The sequence below is a fragment of the Eurosta solidaginis genome, chromosome 4, assembly GCF_040869045.1.
Source record: "Eurosta solidaginis isolate ZX-2024a chromosome 4, ASM4086904v1, whole genome shotgun sequence".
In the NCBI taxonomy this organism is placed as follows: Eukaryota; Metazoa; Arthropoda; class Insecta; order Diptera; family Tephritidae; genus Eurosta; species Eurosta solidaginis.
Window position 1 is genome coordinate 47398810 of NC_090322.1, and position 20172 is coordinate 47418981.

At 35.9% G+C, this 20172-nt stretch overlaps 1 protein-coding gene across 5 annotated transcripts in view; it reads right to left on the reverse strand.

Annotated features, from left to right (window-relative positions):
* spri (sprint) overlaps nucleotides 1–20172 on the reverse strand; it is a 1202745-nt gene that overhangs the window by 886746 nt on the left and 295827 nt on the right. For 4 of the 5 annotated variants that reach the window (XM_067781448.1, XM_067781447.1, XM_067781446.1 and 1 more), the window contains exon 2: nucleotides 5902–7012. The exons of the other annotated variant lie outside the window; for it this stretch is intronic. In XM_067781448.1, coding sequence (XP_067637549.1) covers nucleotides 5902–5931 — 30 coding nt within the window. In that variant the 5' untranslated portion in view covers nucleotides 5932–7012. The remainder of the gene's footprint in view (nucleotides 1–5901; nucleotides 7013–20172) is intronic. 5 annotated transcript variants of the gene reach the window in all.

Sequence of the window (20172 nt, forward strand, 5' to 3'; positions counted from 1 at the left end):
TGGACAAGCTATAAATTGCGCCGAATCATTTGGGTATTTTAGACACCTCTTATGACAGACATACCAGCCGCGGATATATTCTAAGCATCCTAACCCGCTGGGGGGTATTATTAACTTGGTACCAACAGTTGAAATGACGTAAAAATCTGTTCTCTTGAGAAAAAGATGATAAAAAACTCACACAATTATTCAAAAAAAAAAAAAAAAAAAAAAATATGTCAATGCAACGAAAATGAAAGGAAAATAAAATTCTAGTTTAATTTAAGTATGAGAACTCAAAATGCACTGCTACAACAACAGCAACAACTCAAAATGCTTACGAAACCCATTTTATGGGCCATTCATATCGTATGACCAAAAACCGTTAACAAATTGTAAGGTGTGCATGAAATTGTTTACGTTTTGTGCAATATAGGGCAATTGGAATGCAAGAGAAATTGAAGTAGGAAAATGAAGACAAACAAAAAACCGCTGTGGTGGCTGAATGGTTATAGCAGCGGCGCCTAAACGTTGCCGATGAAGGAATTTAGCAGTTCCCGAAATGGATCTATACAACGAGCTTTGGCAGTTGTCTAAAATTTTTTCTTTCTTCTATTCTAATTTAAAAATTTTTTCAATTAAGAAAAAATATATTATAACAATAATAATGATAAAATAATTATTGTTAGGCCTTGAGCTCGATTCAAACTCGCGATCTTACAAATCAGTAGGCCGATATAACAACAAAAATTGTTAATACATCCCAGAGCACGGGGAAAAAGTGTCAATAAAATATGACACTATGGCATCATCGCCATAAACAAAGTCCAATTTTCACAACTATTCTGTAACAGATGTCGCAGTGCTGTGAATATCAATTGGCAAGAACCAGAATTGAAGTAGGAAAAATGAAGACAAACAAAAAACCGCTGTGGTGGCTGAATGGTTATAGCAGCGGCGCCTAAACGTTGCCGATGAAGGAATTTAGCAGTTCCCGAAATGGATCTATACAACGAGCTTTGGCAGTTGTCTAAAATTTTTTCTTTCTTCTATTCTAATTTAAAAATTTTTTCAATTAAGAAAAAAAAATATATTATAACAATAATAATGATAAAATAATTATTGTTAGGCCTTGAGCTCGATTCAAACTCGCGATCTTACAAATCAGTAGGCCGATATAACAACAAAAAGTGAGAAATGAAAAACTATAAAAAAGCGCAAAAAAAAAAATTATTGGTGTGACTACTTAACCAATTCGAATGAGAACAAGTAGCACTGCACAATTTTCTTGCTACTTAAGTATCATTGATTGGTTAATTGAGAAGCGCGAAATTTATGCACATTTTCGAAATAAAAATTTCAGAGTGAAATTAAACCAGGCATGCTTAACCAACGAACCGATATCATTTCGTTACGATATTTAACGTTAATAAACGAAACAAAGTCATTTCGTTTCGTTTATTAACGTTGATTATCGTAACGAAATGATATCGGTTCGTTGGTTAAGCATGCCTGAATTACACGTTGGCATTATTTTATGAATAAAGCGTAGTATACGGGTTTGAAAAAAGTATGCAAGAAAATGTTTGTGGTTGTTGTTGTTGTAGCGATTAGGACACTCCCCGAAGGCCTTGGAGAGTGTTATCGATGTTGATGGTCCTTTGCCGGATGCAGATCCGGCATCTCGGGAACGATTTGGTATGACCACATGCGGCCTTCTAGGCCATCCCTCCCTCCCACCCCCTAGATCCATGAGGAGTTCGGGGTCGCCAGAGCATCGGTTGTTAATGAAACAGGATTCGCCACGGATATGTGAGGTTGGCAATTGGGTTGGCGAAGCTATATTTTGCGCTGGCAACACCTTGAAAGGGTTGCGCTACAAAACCCCTTGAATCAATTTGATATTTTAGTCGCCTCTTACGACAGGCATACCTACCGCGGGTGTACTCTAACCCCTAACCATCTGGGGGTAAAATGTTTGTGGTATCTTTCCTTTGTGAAATTGTAGTAGATATCAGACTTTGGCGTTTCTTTGAAGCCATATTTTCATGACTGTTTCCTCCATATAGACACATATTACATGCACATTGGCAAAACCAGAGTTTAATTTTACACACATTCTAAAAAGTGAATCGCGAGTAGGGAAGGAACCTATTTTCTTTCTAATTAAATAAACAATACTTTGTTCGTGGTATGAGATTCAGACGGAGAATTGTGTCTAGTGTATATGTTGGAGAGGTAGTCTGGTTGATAGCAGAGGTGATAGGTTAGTCGACATCGTTCGGGTGTCAGTGGGCAAGGAACGGCGGAGCTGTGGACTGTGTTGGGATGACGTACACCATACAGTTGCTCTATCGACCAGTAGAGGGGACTACGATGGTTGGACAGTCGCTTGATGCCTTGGCGGTGTGATGGCTACATCCGATGAAGCGGTGGGGCGATTTCCAAGCGACCCGATGTTGCTGAGAACCAGCGATCCGTAAAAGACAAATCGATAGACTTATGGATGCCAGTGGATAGGTTGATGTGAATTCGCGATGAGGAATAGGTGGATCGATGCCCATGCAACTGGTGGTTGATGGAATTGATACCCACAGAGTCGTAGATGACGAATGGGTGGATTGGTGAATATTGGTGGTTAGGATTGGTGAGTCGGCGATGCGCAGATGACGGCACAGTTGACCGATTCCCAATTAACCGATGGTTGGTGAAATCGATGGTACTCAAGTAATTAATATGGTGATCTGGCCCCGTGGGTACAGGGCGGTGGACGCATGCGTGTCACGTACAATGTGCGCAGCCACACCAAAAAATTATGGGCCACAGAGGTGATCCACTGAAAATAGCGCCAGTGCAGGATAAGGGAATTACATTTGTTCACGTGTTTGCCGTACATACTTCTCTTATCGATGTCCCAACAAACTTAGTGAACGAAGCCCCGTCCGCAGTCAACACAAAATGTGCAGTAGCTATCATAAAATTGCCATAGCCATTGCCAGGTTCTCAAACTGTCTCTTTCCACCAGAATTGGGAAAGAATCCCATAAATTTACACGCTTACGTTCACTAGTAGAACACACTTCTATGAAAAGCATTAAATAAATACGGCCAATCTTCATTCCGTCTACAACTCGACGGATGTTAGCTTCCCTAGATATTAAGAGGGTGGACCATAAATTATCTAAGTCTTCGGGAAGTAGATAATGAAAGGACAGGCCAGAAATGCCACACGGAATAACCTTTGCTGGTCAAAAGATGTTAAACTACTTTGGGGCAAATAACACACCTTTCCTGCTTTCGAAAAGCTCAGCTCCCATGATGTATTATCTTCCGACTTATTGTGTATGATCGACTTCGACGAGCTTTTCTAAACGGCTTGGCTGTCTCCATTTCAGAGAGCACGAAACCAAATGAATAATGTAGAAACGTTGTTGCTGTACTAACCAAATACACTCCCCGAAGGTTTAGGAAAGTGGTGCGTATGGAACTGTCCTTTGCTGTATATGAATCCTGTACTAGCACTTATGTTAGTAGTTCGGCAACCTCCGCGATGAATTCTGAAATCGGCTCCCACACCTGCTCGGCGAGGACAATCTTCGACGTAATGATATAAGCAAGCAAATAAAACCATATTTTTATTCACGCGAGCCCGAAAAAGCAACTTGTTTGAAGAATAATTTTGCGGCACTTTCGAAACGCTGTCCACAAAGACACGCTGCGAACAGGCGCAGCAATGCGCACTCAAGTGATGAAAAGAGGGAAGATAAACGCCCTGTCAAAAGAAAAAAAAAAACGTGAGACCGAACATAATTAATGCAAGTTCTTTCAGATGTGGGTTAATGGTAATAATACCCGTAAATTTTGCAAAGAAAACATTGCGTATAATGGAAAGTTCAAGATCGGTCGATATATATGCGAGAGTGTTGATGTTGATTAATTGACGTAGAGAGTGTTAAAGTAAGTACAGCAACACTTTGTTCTTGTTGCTATAGAAAGAAAGGGATGAAGAGCCCGACACCACAGTCAATGCAGATGGAATAACCGGTAGTTATCTTAAGCGCGGCGGTGTAAAGTAACGAAGATCATGTGTAGGTCTTACAACTTCAGTCTAACAAAGATACTCTTATCATTAAACAGAGAGAAATGTGGGCTCTTGATGGGTTTTTTAACTGAACACTGCCTCTTGCCGTCACATGCTTTTAAATTAGGCCCTGCCAGTGATATCAGATGAAGTAAGTGCGTGTTGGTGGAGCAACCGATCGAGCACGTCTTGTGCCTATGCACTGCGCTCGCAAGACTAAGACTTCACCTTTTAGGAGTGGTACAGCTATCACATCTAGAATCAGTAAGTGGCATGAGTACTAGAAATCTTCTAGTATTTATCAAGAGGACGGAATTTTTTTTTATAACATAGAACCTGGATTATGGTAGGATTCTTCAGTTTGGTCGAGGGACAAACTTTTATGTGAGCTCCTCACGGAGCAGCCAGTTCTACCTAGTCTAACCTGAGTGAGTCCTGTATACTAATAATATTGTGGCGAATATTGGCATCACTATGCTATGCATTATGTTAGTAAATAATCACAACAACAAAAATATTACAGCCAGCCACACTTGTGTACATGAACACGTCAATCATCATTTACACACATACATACATAGAAGGCAACGAAGAACATTCCACACACATAACCAGTAGCTCGAAGTGAAGAGATATCTCACATACACATATGTAGTCATCAGCTAAGAGAAGAAGTAGTTAATCACATATACACATGCATATCGCTAGAAGAAAAGCATAATCTACAAACATAGAAGTACATATATAGCTGGTAACCAAGCATGAGATACAATTGTTATCGAACACATTTTCGCGAAATGACTAGACCTTAGGAGAAATGGGTGAACGAGAAAACCGAGAGTATAAAAGCAGCGCAAGCTGAGGAATCAGTAATAAGTTTGATTTAAACCATAGATGAATGGATTTGCGACTCTTTGTTTCGAGAGAGCGCTGTCAAAATGCTCATTTTCTATAACATTTGTCAGTGATGCCATTGTAACGAAAATGAATAGACCTGAATATGGAGATTTTTTACACACATTTCGGCGATTTTATAGTTTCAGTCATTTAATAAAATGATTGTCGAAAAATATTCATTTCTTCAAACTTTACTTTATTTTAATTAAGTTAATTAGTCAAATATTGTAAAGCATTTAACTTACAGTGAAAACCAAATCTTCTTTTGAAATTTGAGTAAATCGGGCCTAGGATATAATAGTTAACATCATATAGTGGAGAGAGCTTATCTTGCATGTCTGACGTTGCAGATTTTGTGATCTAAATCGACTAGTTGCATCGGGACTTCTTATTTACAAAACCTGTTTTTAGTGATAACTTTTGAATGGGAAATAATATTTACCATCCGCCTTCGAACAAAATATATTTGCACTAAAACAAGTATTTTTATCTTTTTTCCCGTAATTTTTGAACGCATTTCTATAGTTGTAGGTTAAACTAAACTATACCGAAATTTTTGGCCCGTTTTACGTTTTAGCTGGCACATTTTTTGTTCTGGCACCCGCTTCAGCTGGCGCGAGGGATTTATCTGCGATTGTTGCCAGCACAAATTTGAAATAAATCCCTCGTGAGAGCGTAAACAAATGTTTCGTATCAAGTCATCTTTGATTTAAACACGCTTTTGTGAAGTACGTGATATTGAAGTATAATTGTACTACTACCAAAGTAGTCTAAATAAAGACCATTTTGCAATACTGAATATTGGAGTTAGTTATTCGACAGTTCAGAAATTCGAACGTTAGCAGGTGTAAAATATTTATCAGAAATCCCCAGAATTCGTTACAATCTGAATTATTTATGAAACTTATAACTGTAAAATATTTGTTTAATATATAGAAAACCTACCGCAATTGCATCCATTACAGCATTCACCATTTTGACAGTTGTTTTTATTGTTGTTCTTGCTATACACTTTATTGTATTTCTCAATTTTTCTTATTGTTGACATTTAATTTGTTGAAATCATATGCGTTAGCACTTCGTAGTTTTGCAGTTGGTAGTTACAATACAACAACATTATGTACATTACAACAACAAGCAACAACTTTGTTTGACCAAAGCACCAAAAGCAGTCGATACTTTGGCCAACGTTGGCCATCTAATGCCAGTACAACAAGAGCAGTGCGGGTACAAAAAACCCATAATCACTCACACACACACACATGCACTTTAGCTTGTCAAATGTGAATAATTTTTTTTTTTTTGTTATGTTTTTTTTTTTTTTTTGCTTTTAACAAATATTTCAGCTGTGTTTGTGTAAATTTGTCACTTTGTATGTTTGTTTATTGAGACCCCAATACATCGAATGCTGTCGGTCGTGTTAGTCAAATTAATCCGTGCAAATACAACAAAAAAGCAATTGCGTTTGTTTTTTTTGTTTTTTTTTTTTGAATTTTCAAATCATCAAGTGATTAACGCTTGACCAGTGCTTGTGTGACTTGATCACCACTATGTCTGTTGGTTTGTGTGAGGGTTTGTAAGTAGGTGAATCGGTGGGTTGTTGCTCATTTGGGTTGCGTTGATAAGTTGAGTTGATTTTGGCGCGCTGGCTGTGTTGTTATTGCGGAATATATGTACATATGTACATATATTTGTATGTAACAAATTATTCAACAGTTTAGTCATTTGTAAGTTCGAATCTTGGCGCAAATTGATTTCGTTTTTGACACAAAAAAAAAAACAATTTTTTGTTGTCGGTGAAAGGTGATGACGCTGGGTTTGCATATGACACGGCGCGTTGATAATTGGTTTTTTTAATAAATTATTTTTTTTTTGTATTTTTCTCGTTATGATTCAAATAACATTTCATTATATGCAAAATTTTTGTTGTATTTTATTTGCTGTCGTTTCATTTCTGTGTATTATTGGTTTATCACTTTTATAAATTTTTCACTTTCTTTTTCGCATTCGTTTCGCTATCATCACATGGAGTTAATCGAGTTTCAGGTTTGTTTTGCTAAAATTATACTGATATTATTTTTCTTTTCGCACATACATACATGTCTGCTTTTACTTCTGCGATATATGTATGTAGCTTCTTGAAAACCAACAAAATGATTTTCTATACTGTCACTATTTTGACGATATCTCAAAAAAAAAAAATAATAATAAAAATTTTTTAACACGTTTGACCGATAATTCGACGACTAAAAATTTATATAGTTTAATTTAAATTATTTATTTAATTTTTATTTATTTTATTTTGTTCATTTCATATTCATTGTATTATTTGATTTAGTTATTTTATTTTATCTTATTTAATTTTGTTTCAGCTTATTTTGTTTTTTTTTTTTTATTTCATTTAATTAATTTCATTTGTTACTTCGTTATCTTCATTTTACTTTATTCATTTTTTTTAATTTATTTCAATTTATTTTATTTAGTTTTGTTTATTTTATTAAATTTTATATTGTTTTAGTTTATTTAATTTTTTTTTCAATCCTATTTCTTTTATTTTGTTTTTTTTTTTCATTATTTTATTTTATTCTATTCCATTTATTTTATTTTATTTTATTTTATTACATTTCTTAAATTTTATTTTGATTAGTTTTATTGTGTTTATTTTATTTCATTTTTTTATTTTATTTTATTCTATTCCATTTATTTTATTTTATTTTATTACATTTCTTAAATTTTATTTTGATTAGTTTTATTTGGTTTATTTTATTTCACTTTTTAATTTTATTTTATTTTCTTTATGTAATTTTTATTTTATTTCATTTTGCCTAAACACCCGCGCTGTTAGTTCTGCTTACTCCAAGCTGGAAAAAGAAGCGGTAAAGATGGGTTTGATGGTGAATGAGGACAAAACGAAATACCTGCTGTCATCGAGCAAAGAGTCAGCGCATATGCGCCTTGGCAACCACGCTACTGTTGGCAGCCATAATTTCGAAATAGTAAAAGACTTCGTTTATTTGGGAACCAGCATCAACACTAGCAACAACATCAGCACTGAAATCCAGCGAAGAATCAATCTTGCCAATAAATGCTACTTTGGACTAGGTAGGCAATTGAAAAGTAAAGTCCTCTCTCGGCGAACGAAAATCATACTCTACAAGTAACTTATCGTACCCGTCCTGCTATATGGGGCAGAAGCATGGACCATGACAACAGCAGATGAAGCGGCTGGATTTCAGTGCTGATGTTGTTGCTAGTGTTGATACTGGTTCCCAAATAAACGAAGTCTTTTACTTTTTCGAAATTATGGCTGCCAACAATAGCGTGGTTGCCAAGGCGCGTATGCGCTGACTCTTTGCTGGATGACAGCAGGTACTTCGTTTTGTCTTCATTCACCATCAAGCCCATCTTTACCGCTTCTTTTTCCAATTTGGAGTAAGCAGAACTAACAGCGCGGGTGTTTAGGCCGATGATATCAATGTCATCAGCATATGCCAGTAATTGCACGCTTTTATAGTATATTGTTCCAGTGCGGTTAAGTTCTGCAGCTAGTATAATTTTCTCTAGGTCCTCCTTTTAGTCATTGTAATCTCTGGATAATAATAAAATGCGAGCAATATTAATTTAAAAATACAAATTGAACAACTTACCATGTATGTTTGTATGTAGGTATTTAACTTAAACGGTTTTCAAAGTTTTATATCAAATATCAACAGAAATCAGCTGTTCTATCAATATATCATCTATCTTGCACTGCCAGCTGGCGAATGTTAGCAACTGCCGGTAATGCAGTGTTTGTTCTAATCGAATATTCACAATAGTGCCATAGTACAAATAGATTTACTTGTGTGCTCAAAATCGTTTATTTTGAACAAATTATTTTAATAAAATATAGCTATACAAAAGCACTACGACCAATAATGCCCAAAGTTCGCTCATAGCACGAACCACAACAACCAAAAATTTATTTATAGATTTGGATTCCAAAGAATAGCGAAAAATGGACCTGCACATAAAAAGAGCAATTAGAAATAATATATAAGATTTTATCAAGAAGTGATGGGCAATCAACGGTTCCTGAAATTATGCGAATGACAAATGAGTAAAATAGAATGGAACGTCTATTTCCTTTCAGAAAAGTTCACTGAACATCTTTGCAACTATTTTGATAAATGTACGAATATATAATTTGTAACGAAAGAGTATTTTTCAATAGATGAATTCATTTTCAACCATTTATGTTGCACTAACTCGGCAACACACATAAATATGTACATATGTAAATCATCAAGCTGATATAAAATGAAAATACATCCACACATACATCCATATATATACATGTACTCCCGAATTTAAATAACGCAGCGAATGCTATGTACGTACGTATGTGACCCTATAGTTGCGTTCCATTGAGACTTGAGCGAGATACGGATAGAAATTTAACATGCAAATGCAACAACAACATTGTGATCCTGATATTTATCTGGTTCAATTTCTGATCCGTATAGCAGTTCTGTTCGTTTCATTTTCTATAGTAGATTTTTTGACAGCTAACCACTTTTGAGTTGGTAGCACTCATGGCTCAACTATATGGTTGGTTCATCTCTACAGCAACAACATACATTTGTTCACATTGCCAAAATCAGAGTGTTGCTGTTAGACGAATGAAACAAAATGAAAACATAAAACTTAGCAGCATTTTTATGTAGTAAGAAAATGTTGTAAATTCGTTGGTTTCATTTTAAGTTTGCCATCTCCTTCTGACAATCCCTACTACAGTGAAATAAAAAAAATAAAATCAGCTGGTGATATGAGCCAACCATATAGTTGAGCCATTGTAGCACTGAACTAAATATGTGTATACATAAAAGAATTCGCCATATTTAAAAGCAAAAACACTGAAAGAGTAAACAATTTGAAGATGATGTAAGGAAAATAAATAGTTTGCTTACGTGCGAAACTATTTAAATGTTAATAATTCTATCAGTATCTTAAAATTTTGTGTACGTTTCTTGTTATTTTCAACAAAACAGATGTTTTATATTAGTGCAGCCAGTTCTCATAAAGTTGATCCAGATCGTTCCAATGAGATTTGAGCCAGAGCCAGAGCTCGATAAACCAATGGAACAGCCCTATTATGTCTCACTCAAACCAAGTTTGCGCGCACAGTTGACAGCGAACAGCCACACGCACGCACTACATTTTTTGGTAAAATTGTTACTTTTGTTTAAAGAATTTTGCTGATATAAGAAATGAATTAACTATTTTTTATGCAGAATGAAGGTATCTAAATATAGGTAATATTACAAAGAAGAAATATTCCGAGCGATCCATCCGTTTTGAATTTATACCTGTGTAAACAAAAATTTTATGATTTTTTACTACAAAAGTGGTGTTTTCAGACTTTCTCCGTAGAAACAATCCTCGTACCTCAAGGAATATTATTAAAAAAAATTTGCGAAATCGGTCCAACCGTTCTCGATATTTGCAATTACAACCCAATTCAGCGACTTATTTTTAAACGGTTTTATTTAGGTTGACTTGACTTGGATGGCTGGCACGAATTTTGTAATTGAAATTTAAGTAACTTCCCGAAAGCTACAAGCTTGAAATTTGGAATATGGTTCAGAACCCGATGACAATGCAATAATAAGAAAAAAATTGCCGCTAGGTGGCGCAAGGATTGAGATATTCACAAAAATTGTATTTGTGGTCCGATTTGGCTCATATTTGGAACACATAATACATACAAGAATAGAAAGCGACTTATGAAAAAAAAATCGCCGCTAGGTGGCGCAAGGATCGAGATATTCACAAAAATCGTACTTGTGGTCCGATTCGGCTCATATTTGGAACACATAATACATACAAGTATAGAAAGCGACCTATGGAAATCGTCGCCGATGGGTGGTGCGAGGATCGAAATATTCACAAAAATCGTATTTGTTGTCCGATTTCGCTTATATCTGGCACACAAAATAAATATGAGAATAGAAAGCGACCTATGAAAAAATCGCCGCTTGGTGGCGCAAAGATCGAGATATTCAAAAAAGTCGTATTTGTGGTCCGATTTGGTCCATATTTGGAACACATAATACATACATGAATAGAAAACGACCTATGATGTCCGATTTGGCTCATATTTGGAACAAATATTACATACAGTCCGGTAGAAATGACATCAAAATATCTTGGAGTTGGAGGACGGACAAACATACGTAGCGCAAAGTCGAGTAAAGTCTTTGGAAGGATTATGTATTGAGAAATTAGATTGTAACAAATTATCAGGAAAGTCCTTGCAGTAATGAGCCACTAAATGAACTAAATAGATTGAGAAATAATAAGCAATTAAATAACCACTAAAAACTTGAAAATAAAATAATTAAAAAAAAAATTTTAAAGTTAAACGGTTTTATTGAAAACAATACTTACGTGAAGTAATAATAATACTAAAAGCTAGAAAATAATTAGGTAGGTCCTAGGTACTAGTCATCACACTCCTCATCAATCTATGGCGTTGGTCAGACAATTAAATAAAAGCGTTGGACGCGTAAAATTTCTATTGATAGTCATATATAAGACCAACTGAACCCTAATCACATTTTTAGGAATTTCACGCGTCCAAAGCTTTTATTTAATTGTCTGATTATTTTTTTCAATAAAACCGTTTAACTTAAAAATTTTTGTTTAATTATTTTATTATATTTAGTATTAAATTGTGCATCAGTGCTCATTGGCAGCCTAACACACTTCACGAAAAGTTTCACTAGGTGTCGCAAAAATCCAGATATTTAGAAAAATTGTACGGACAGGATGAAATCTTGCGATCTATTTTTGAGATACCTTCCATTGAGCTACAAACTTGAAATTACATTCATAGCTCAGAGCACCGAGACAGTGGAACACAAGGAAAAGGGGATAATAAAAAAGAATACATAAATGATATATATTTACGTTGTTATATAAATGGATAAATACGCACCGGAAAATAGAGTAAAGATGATAGAGCAGTTTCGAAACAAATTCTAGGTTTTGACGTTTTTTAATATAATCCTTTAAACAAATTTGGAAGTAGTGCGTTATTGAAAAAGTTGTATGTGCTTTGAAACAGCCACCGAAATAAGGTAATATTGCCTTCTGCATTCGATATATGTTTTAAGCACTCGATATATTCTACACATCTTTATAATTAAGTCGACAAATGTCGGTTTTATGTAATAACATTGCACAGGATGCGCCGATTCAAAAACAGGTTTTGCACTTTAAAGCTTAGCTTAGATGGTTAATTTCGATATAATGTCAAGGAATCTGTAATAGGGGCGTGGAAAACTGCCAACATTTAGTACAAAATCATATAATTGTACTTACACAGCTATAAATCAACAAAGAATCACTCGACTAGACTATTTCTTACTAGCAATTTTGAAATATTTATTTTTGTTCGGTGAAGTGTAAAGGAAAGGGAGCTAGAGATAGATGGATACAAAAAGAAAGAGAGGAAAGAATGGAAAAAATGGAGAGGAAGAGAGAGATTGAAAAGTGTAGGAAAAGGAATAGAGTGTAAGCAATAACGGATACAGTTTTTTTAAAAGTCATGCAGATAAAACAAACTTTGGTCCGAACAATAGGCCTGATAACATTGAACACGGCGACTACAGACCACAACCACAAAAAATTGAAGCTTGATGACACTGTAGCCAAGCTTTGGCCACTTGATTACCTTTTACGCGTGTGTAAAAATAAATTGACAGATGTCGGTTTGTAGCCGCTGTCGTGAATGTATTCAGTCCTTAAGTCTGTCGGGTCTAAATTAAAAACTTATAAAGTGATTCAAAGTATCTATGAAATTTTGTTTATTATATGTATGTTGATTTATGAATCTTTTTTTGTGTGTGTTTAAATTTCTTTTGTCTCCATTACGGCAACAGTCCAGACAATGAACAAAAATGAAAACAAACAATAAGTTGTTTCGCGTGTTCGAATCGAGCTCAAGGTCTAACAATAATTATTTTATCATTATTATTGTTATGATAAATTTTTTCTTACATACATATGTATATGAAAAAATGTTTAAATTAGAATAGAGGAAAGAAAAAATTTAGAAAACTGCCAAAGTCCGTTGTATAGATCCATTTCGGGAACTGCTACATTCCATCGTCGGCAACGTTTAGGCGCCGCTGCTATAACCTTTCAGCTATCACAGCGGTTGTTTGTATGTCCTCCTTATTTCTGCTTCTATCCTACTTCTTGCCAATTGATTTTCAGAGCGCTGCGAGATCTGTTGCAGAAAGGATCTGAAAATTGGACTAGTAGGTCGATATAATACCAAACAAAAATTGTTAATACATCCCAGAGCACGGGGAAATAAGTTTCAATAAATATGACACTATGGCATCACTGTCAAGAAACAACTGTCTATCCTTACGCCCTGATATCTCGTTGAAGTGCGCGTTGCTATTTGCTGGTCCTCAACCGTTATATTCTTGATAGTGGGAGTCCGCCCCTTTGTGGGCAAGACGATCTCCGTTTTTACTGTTGCTAGCTGGAGACCGTCAGCCTTTTTGCAATGCCCATGACCCGGTTTAATGTCAGCTGTGCCAGCTAGCCGCTTCGTGCTGTTATCACATCAGTCACTTGGTCTGCGAAAACGACGAAGACGGTGCTTTCTGATATGCCCAATCAAAGAAGAATGTCGTAGATAATTTTCCAGAGAGCGGGACCTAGTACCCTGGCCAGCTCCGCTTGTCATTTTTTCCTCGATACCTTAAGATTTCTAGCAAATATTGCGGTACATGGTTGAGTTAAAAGCGATTTTGACGCGCAGCGTGACCACCAAAACTATCGGATTGCTGTGTGACATGCTGTCTCCGCTTTCTTGGCTGCGCCTCACGCTTCTGCAATGACATCTTTTGTGCAGTGCCCCTCCGGAAACCATGCTGTCTGCGCGAATTTCAACGACCTATATACATAAACTATAAAGCAAGTTCGTCCTCTTGACAAATACTAGAAGCTTTCTTAGACCTATCCTACATACTGCTACTAGATCGAAGCTAGCAACACGCTCTTCCTACATTTGCTATCACTTGCTAGGCCTTATTGAAAAGCATGCTTCCAGTTCGAATATCTTTTCGGAGCCTATATTCTCCCCATTTTAGTGATGAGGGTAACTTTGTTAGTCCAAGGTCGTAAGACATGTACATGGTCGATCTTCATCATGACCTTGTCGTCTTTTTGTATCAGCCAATCAGTTGTTGTGTGTTGTCCATGGAGATTACAAATTTGAAACTTTAATTGATTTCTTTAACAGTGATGATAAGATGACTAATATATTTGCATTTTTATCTCATTTGATCATAAACTTCGCCCACATACGATTATGTTTTCGTGAATGTGGATAATTAAATTTAATGGAAAAAAATAAGATATGTTAATACTGTGTTAACACATTTAGCACATTAATATAAAATAGCTCTAAAATGCAATATTTCCATTTTCAGTTTCATTGCATCCGCTCTGCCGTGATAGAACAAAAACATGTAACTTGGACTTAAGTTCTATGAAATTAGGGCACAACATTTTTATACTCAGCGTGCTTTGCACACAGAGTATATTAACTTTGATTGGATAACGGTTGGTTGTACAGGTATAAAGGAGTCGAGATAATTTAGACTTCCATATATCAAAATCATCAGTATCGAAAAAAAATTTGAATGAGCCATGTCCGTCCGTCCGTCCGCCCGTTAGCACGATAACTTGCGTAAATATTGAGATATCTTCACCAAATTTGGTACACTAGCTTATCTAGACCCAGAATAGATTAGTATTGAAAATGAGCGAAATCGGATGATAACCACGCCCATTTTTTATGTATATAAAATTTTGGAAAACACACAAAACCTGACTATTTAATAAACAATACACCTAGAATGTGGCGTGGCACCGCCCACTTATGCTAAAATCAATTTTACAAATATTATTAATCATAAATCAAAAATCGTTAAACCCATCGTAACAAAATTCGGCAGAGGGGTTGCCTTTACTAAAGGGAATGATTTGAAGAAAAATTAACGAAATCGGTTAAGGACCACGCCCACTTTTATATAATAGATTTTTAAAAGGGTCGTGGACGAATAAAATAAGCTTTATCTTTGCAAAAAAGAGGTTTATATCAATGGTATTTCATTTCCCAAGTGGATTTATAACAATAAATAGGAAAAACTTCAAATTTAAAAAAGTGGGCGTGGCACCGCCCCTTTTATGACTAAGCAATTTTCTATGTTTCGGGAGCCATAACTCGAAGAAAAATTAACGGATCGTAATAAAATTGGGTACACAAATTTTCCCTATAGCAGGAAATATTTCTAGGAAAAATGGACGAGATCGGTTAAAGACCACGGCTACTTAGATATAAAACAAGTTTAAAAGGTTCGTAGACTAGAATAATAAGCTATAACTTAGTAAAAAATAGTTTTGAATCAATGATATTTCACTTGTCCAGTTTTATTGTAAGAGGAAATGCCGACACATTTTTTTTTTAAACGGGCGGTGCCACGTGTTATGTAGAAAAGTTATTTATCTGAAATGAAATGTACAATTGAAGCTCACGCTGAGTATATAATGTTCGGTTAAACCGGAACTTAGACACCTTTACTTGTTTTTTCGTACATTTAAATTTTTTTCTGCTTTAACAAAAGCATGTAACTTCAAATATTTTTACGACGAAATTTCAGAGTCCATCATCGATTGGGCCATGAAACTTTTGGTGGAGTTTCTATGTATATTGGAGAATTGATCTTTGGTAATTTTTTGACCAAAAATGCAATATGTGCAGCAATAACGGGGATTCTTTAAAAGTTGCTTGCTTTTGTCGTGAAACCCATTTTTAGTAATGAAGACAAGACAGCAGTTTGGAGTATATTCGAAGTCATCCCATTTTCTGCAGTTGTCCATCCCCATCCACTAACTCGTATTCGTGTACACTTATCAAATGGACAAAAGGTAATTGGTATTGTTTGTACTGTTGGAAGCAGTTCAAACAATTCACGCAGTTTCATCACAACAATATCCATATGTTTTGTTACGGGATCATAAATACATGGATGAAATACATCCTCCAATTCACGAACTTGTGCAATTTCGGGTATAAACTCGAATTCCGATACACCAGCTGCAAGAGTGAACAAGTCCTTATAATAACCTACCACGCAATTTGCAGCTGTAACCACGAACTGCCTAGTGACTATTGTACCAACGCAAAGATTTCTGTTCTCATAATGTATGGATACCAAATAGGGACTACTCAGTATATTCCAATATGTGCCACCTACTATGCGATATCCTGAATTCGTATAATTCAAGAGGCAGCTAAGTATGACGAACAAGAGCGCGAAGCAATTGCTCAAATTCATTTTCGTTTTAGACTATTTCCACCGATTTTTAAATATAAAGTACACCAAGATCAATTTTGTGGACGCTATTTATACAAAATTGGGTAGTGTGAATAAAAAATAAGCAGACACGTTTCCTTCTAGATTCCAGTATTTTGACCAATACAAACACTTCAACATTGGAGAATGGAAAATTTTTATTTTTTTCACTCAACCCATTTAACCTTGAGAAAATTTTTGGTGAGAAGTGCCTAATTAAAAATACAATGCCCTTAATGATGAAAAATACAAAATAATGATACAGCTTTTGAAAACTAAATTTCTATAGAAATTTCTTATTATATTAGCTTTATATTTTTATGAAAAGCACAACGCGTGCACTTAATTAGTTTCATTTGTTTCCAAACTGCTCATATCTTCTAGATTGTTCTTAATTGAAAAACAACAAGACCGCGGGCGCTGATGGATTGCCTGCCGAGGTATTCAAATACGGCGGCAAGAAGTTGGTACGGCGCACGCATCAGATTTTTTGCAAATTATGGTCGGATGAGTGCATGCCCGACGATTGGACTCTAAGTGTTCTTTGCCCAGTCCACGAGAAAAGGGATACTGCACACTGCGCCAACTATCGCGCAATCAGCCTTCTTAATATCGCTTATATGTAAGGTCCTGTCAAGTGTATTGTGCGAAAGTTGGAGGCCCACCGTGAATCGGCTGATTGGACCTTATCAGTGCGGTTTGAGATCTGGTAAAATCTACCATCGACCAGATTTTCACAAATCTTGGAAAAAACCCGCAATTCGTTCGCACACATCAGCTCTTGGTCGAGTTTAAAGCTGCCTTCGACAGCACGAAATGCCTACATATGTATATGCCGCTATGTTTGAATTTGGTCTCCCGCTAAACGTATACGGCTGTGCAAAATGACGTTGAACAACACCATCATACAAAAATCATCGCAAAATGGGTCATTATAAAAAAACATATTCTTGCTGAACTTTAACTTTATTTTAAAATTTTGACATAGAAATTGTAAAAATATTTATTAGAAATAAAAATATAAAGGTGGAGCGCAATTAATTGACTTTATATTCCTGCCAACTTCCTTCTGGCGTCACATGCCTTTAAATTAGGCTTGGTCAGTGATAGCAGATGTAGGAAGTGCGGGCTGGAGACTCCAGCTATTAGGAGTGATACAGCTGTCAGATCTAGAAGCAGCAAGCGGCTTAAGTCCTAGGAAGCTTCTGGTATTTGCCAAGAGGACGGAGTTATTTTATAACACAGGTCCTGGTTTTTGATAGGGTTTTTCAGTTTGGTCGTTGAAACAAACAACTGGTAACACTACGGACTCATTCAGTCTATGTGAGGTCCTCATGGACCGGCCAGTTCAACCTAACCTAACCTAATGTGCGCTCCAAGTGAGTATGTAGCTTCCTTACTCGAAAACTGATTGCTTTCATCTTTCCCTTATACTTTCGTTAGTTTAAGCATATGTATGTACGTAGAAGGTAATGTTTGAAATCCACGCATATACCCTTAAGAATATTATTCATATATTCATATCTTTATTCACCCTTATCGCGAGTTTTATTTTCACGCGAAAATATTCACAGTTTTTGTCCACCCTATCGCAGAGGGTGGCGAAACAACTTTTGTGTTCGAAAAAGAACACGAACGAGAGAAAAACAAAATGTAAGTAATTTTTTTGTTTTGAAATTTGATATTTTTATAATTGTATGTACTTTTATTATTAGTAGCATGGCTCAATTATATGGTTGGCTCATCTCATCAGCTGATTTTATTAATTTCAGTGCATGGTCGATGGGATTGTCAAAAGGAGATGGCAAACTCAAAATGAAACCAACATATTGGCAATATTTTATTGCTGCACACAAAAGCTGCTAAGTTTTATGTATTCATTCTATTACATTCGTCTAACACCAACACGCTGATTTTGACAATTTGAATAGACATATTTTGTTATTGTACAGATGGGCTAACCATATAGTTGAACCATGATTAGTAGTAAATCAATAAATAATGCACAATCGGAAATAATGCTTGACAAGATGATCGGGAAAGAGTACCGTACTTCTGGGAAGAGGTTACTTTATGTTTAAATAGCCTTGGTCCACCTGTTAAGAGTGAAACTAAAAGGAAAAAAGTAAAATTCCTTTATTGCCAAGTATGTAAATTCTATTTCTTACGACAACATATCTTTTTATAGGTATGGACTAACCAAAAAAGATGTGTACGAAAGAAGGCGTCTAAAAATGCAATTTATGTGATGGGGACAGGGAGCGGGTCCGTTACCCTACAACTCCTAGTATTCCGATCTTTGTATAAAAATCTTGTGCAGTTTCACGTTGCTCTTCTAAAGTCGGCCAAATTGTGGCCAAAACCACGGTTCCAAAATGTTCAGCCCCGCTGAAAGTACATCACTGAAACAAGATTGGCTAAGACCCACCTCGTGGTCCTTTCCAACGGCTTTTTGATGTCCTCAATCTGCGAAAAAACGAAGACGTGCGTTCAAATTTACAATTGGTGGAACTCCAAATTTTTGCTTCAACGGTGGCAAGGAGATGGTAAGAATAACTATCTAGCAAATATTTGAATGCTAAAACTGATTGAAAAAAGTTTACTGTTTATTCAAAAACGCTGAAAATAGTAATTTTTAACTTACAGTGGATCACTTAGCTCCAGAGGGTTAGAACAGCCCCTTAATTGCCGCCGAATCGCTTTCACATTTATATTCTCCTCGCGCTCAATCAATACCAACCTAAGTCCAATACTAAACATTTTTATATACATTTGTTATCTCTATTTTGGCTGTCTTTTAAGGAAATATGTGCTTGTTTACAAAATTTACACAATTGCTAGTCAATTATTTGTCAGTGAACAATACAATAGAGCATCAGCTGTTTCAAAGTAAACTTTTGTTCGCCCGAAATTGCCGATAGGCGGAAAAAGTTCACCGAACAAAAAAATTTAGACGAACACTTGTCCGTGTGAACTTCCCGATAAGGGTGATTAAGATCTTACTGACTAGATATACAATATTATTATAAATTAACAATTTGTATGAGTTAAGTGGGGATTGCCCTTATTGCTTTAAATGTATGAAAACATTTAGTTGAAGCAATTTTTAATTTATAATTTATTTAATAATTTGGGAAAAATTTTTAAACAACGTGATCTCAGGACGAACAATAAACTAACTCAGCACGGACAAGGCGACAGCTGTTTCTATTATACCTTGTAAATCTCTTCAAGGCCTTTTCTCCCGAGAGTGGAATTTGAACCCGCACTCCTACAATGGTTGAAGTGTTACAAACGCATTCAGCCACGTCGTGCCTTAGTTGTTGTAAACTTTTTCCCAATTGACTTCCTTGCATATTTTATTCTTTTTGCAAAAAGTTTTTATTTGTTAAGAGCCGTCACTCGATACTTTGGCAAATTACTCAAAGTTTGTTCGGGTAAAGAATAGAGCATCTACTCTATTTCGCATCTTGTCCTCATCCATCAATTGGTTCGATGGGCGGAGTTTCCCCATTACTATTTTGTACTCTTGTCCCCAAACATCACGCTCTACTACTTCGCAAAGCTTCTTCCAGCAGTTAAGTTTGCATTCCTCTATGGCGGCACCGGTAGCCTGTTTTGCTCTCTTGTACACCTCCGCGTACCCGAGATGTTGTTGTTGTTGTAGCAATGCTCGCCCCACCTAATAGCCGCGACCGATCACAAATTGTCATCAATATCCTCTAACGGGAGTCCAAGGAAACTTGCCGTTTCAACAGGGGTGGACCATAAGGAAAGGGGTGTTAGAGGCGTT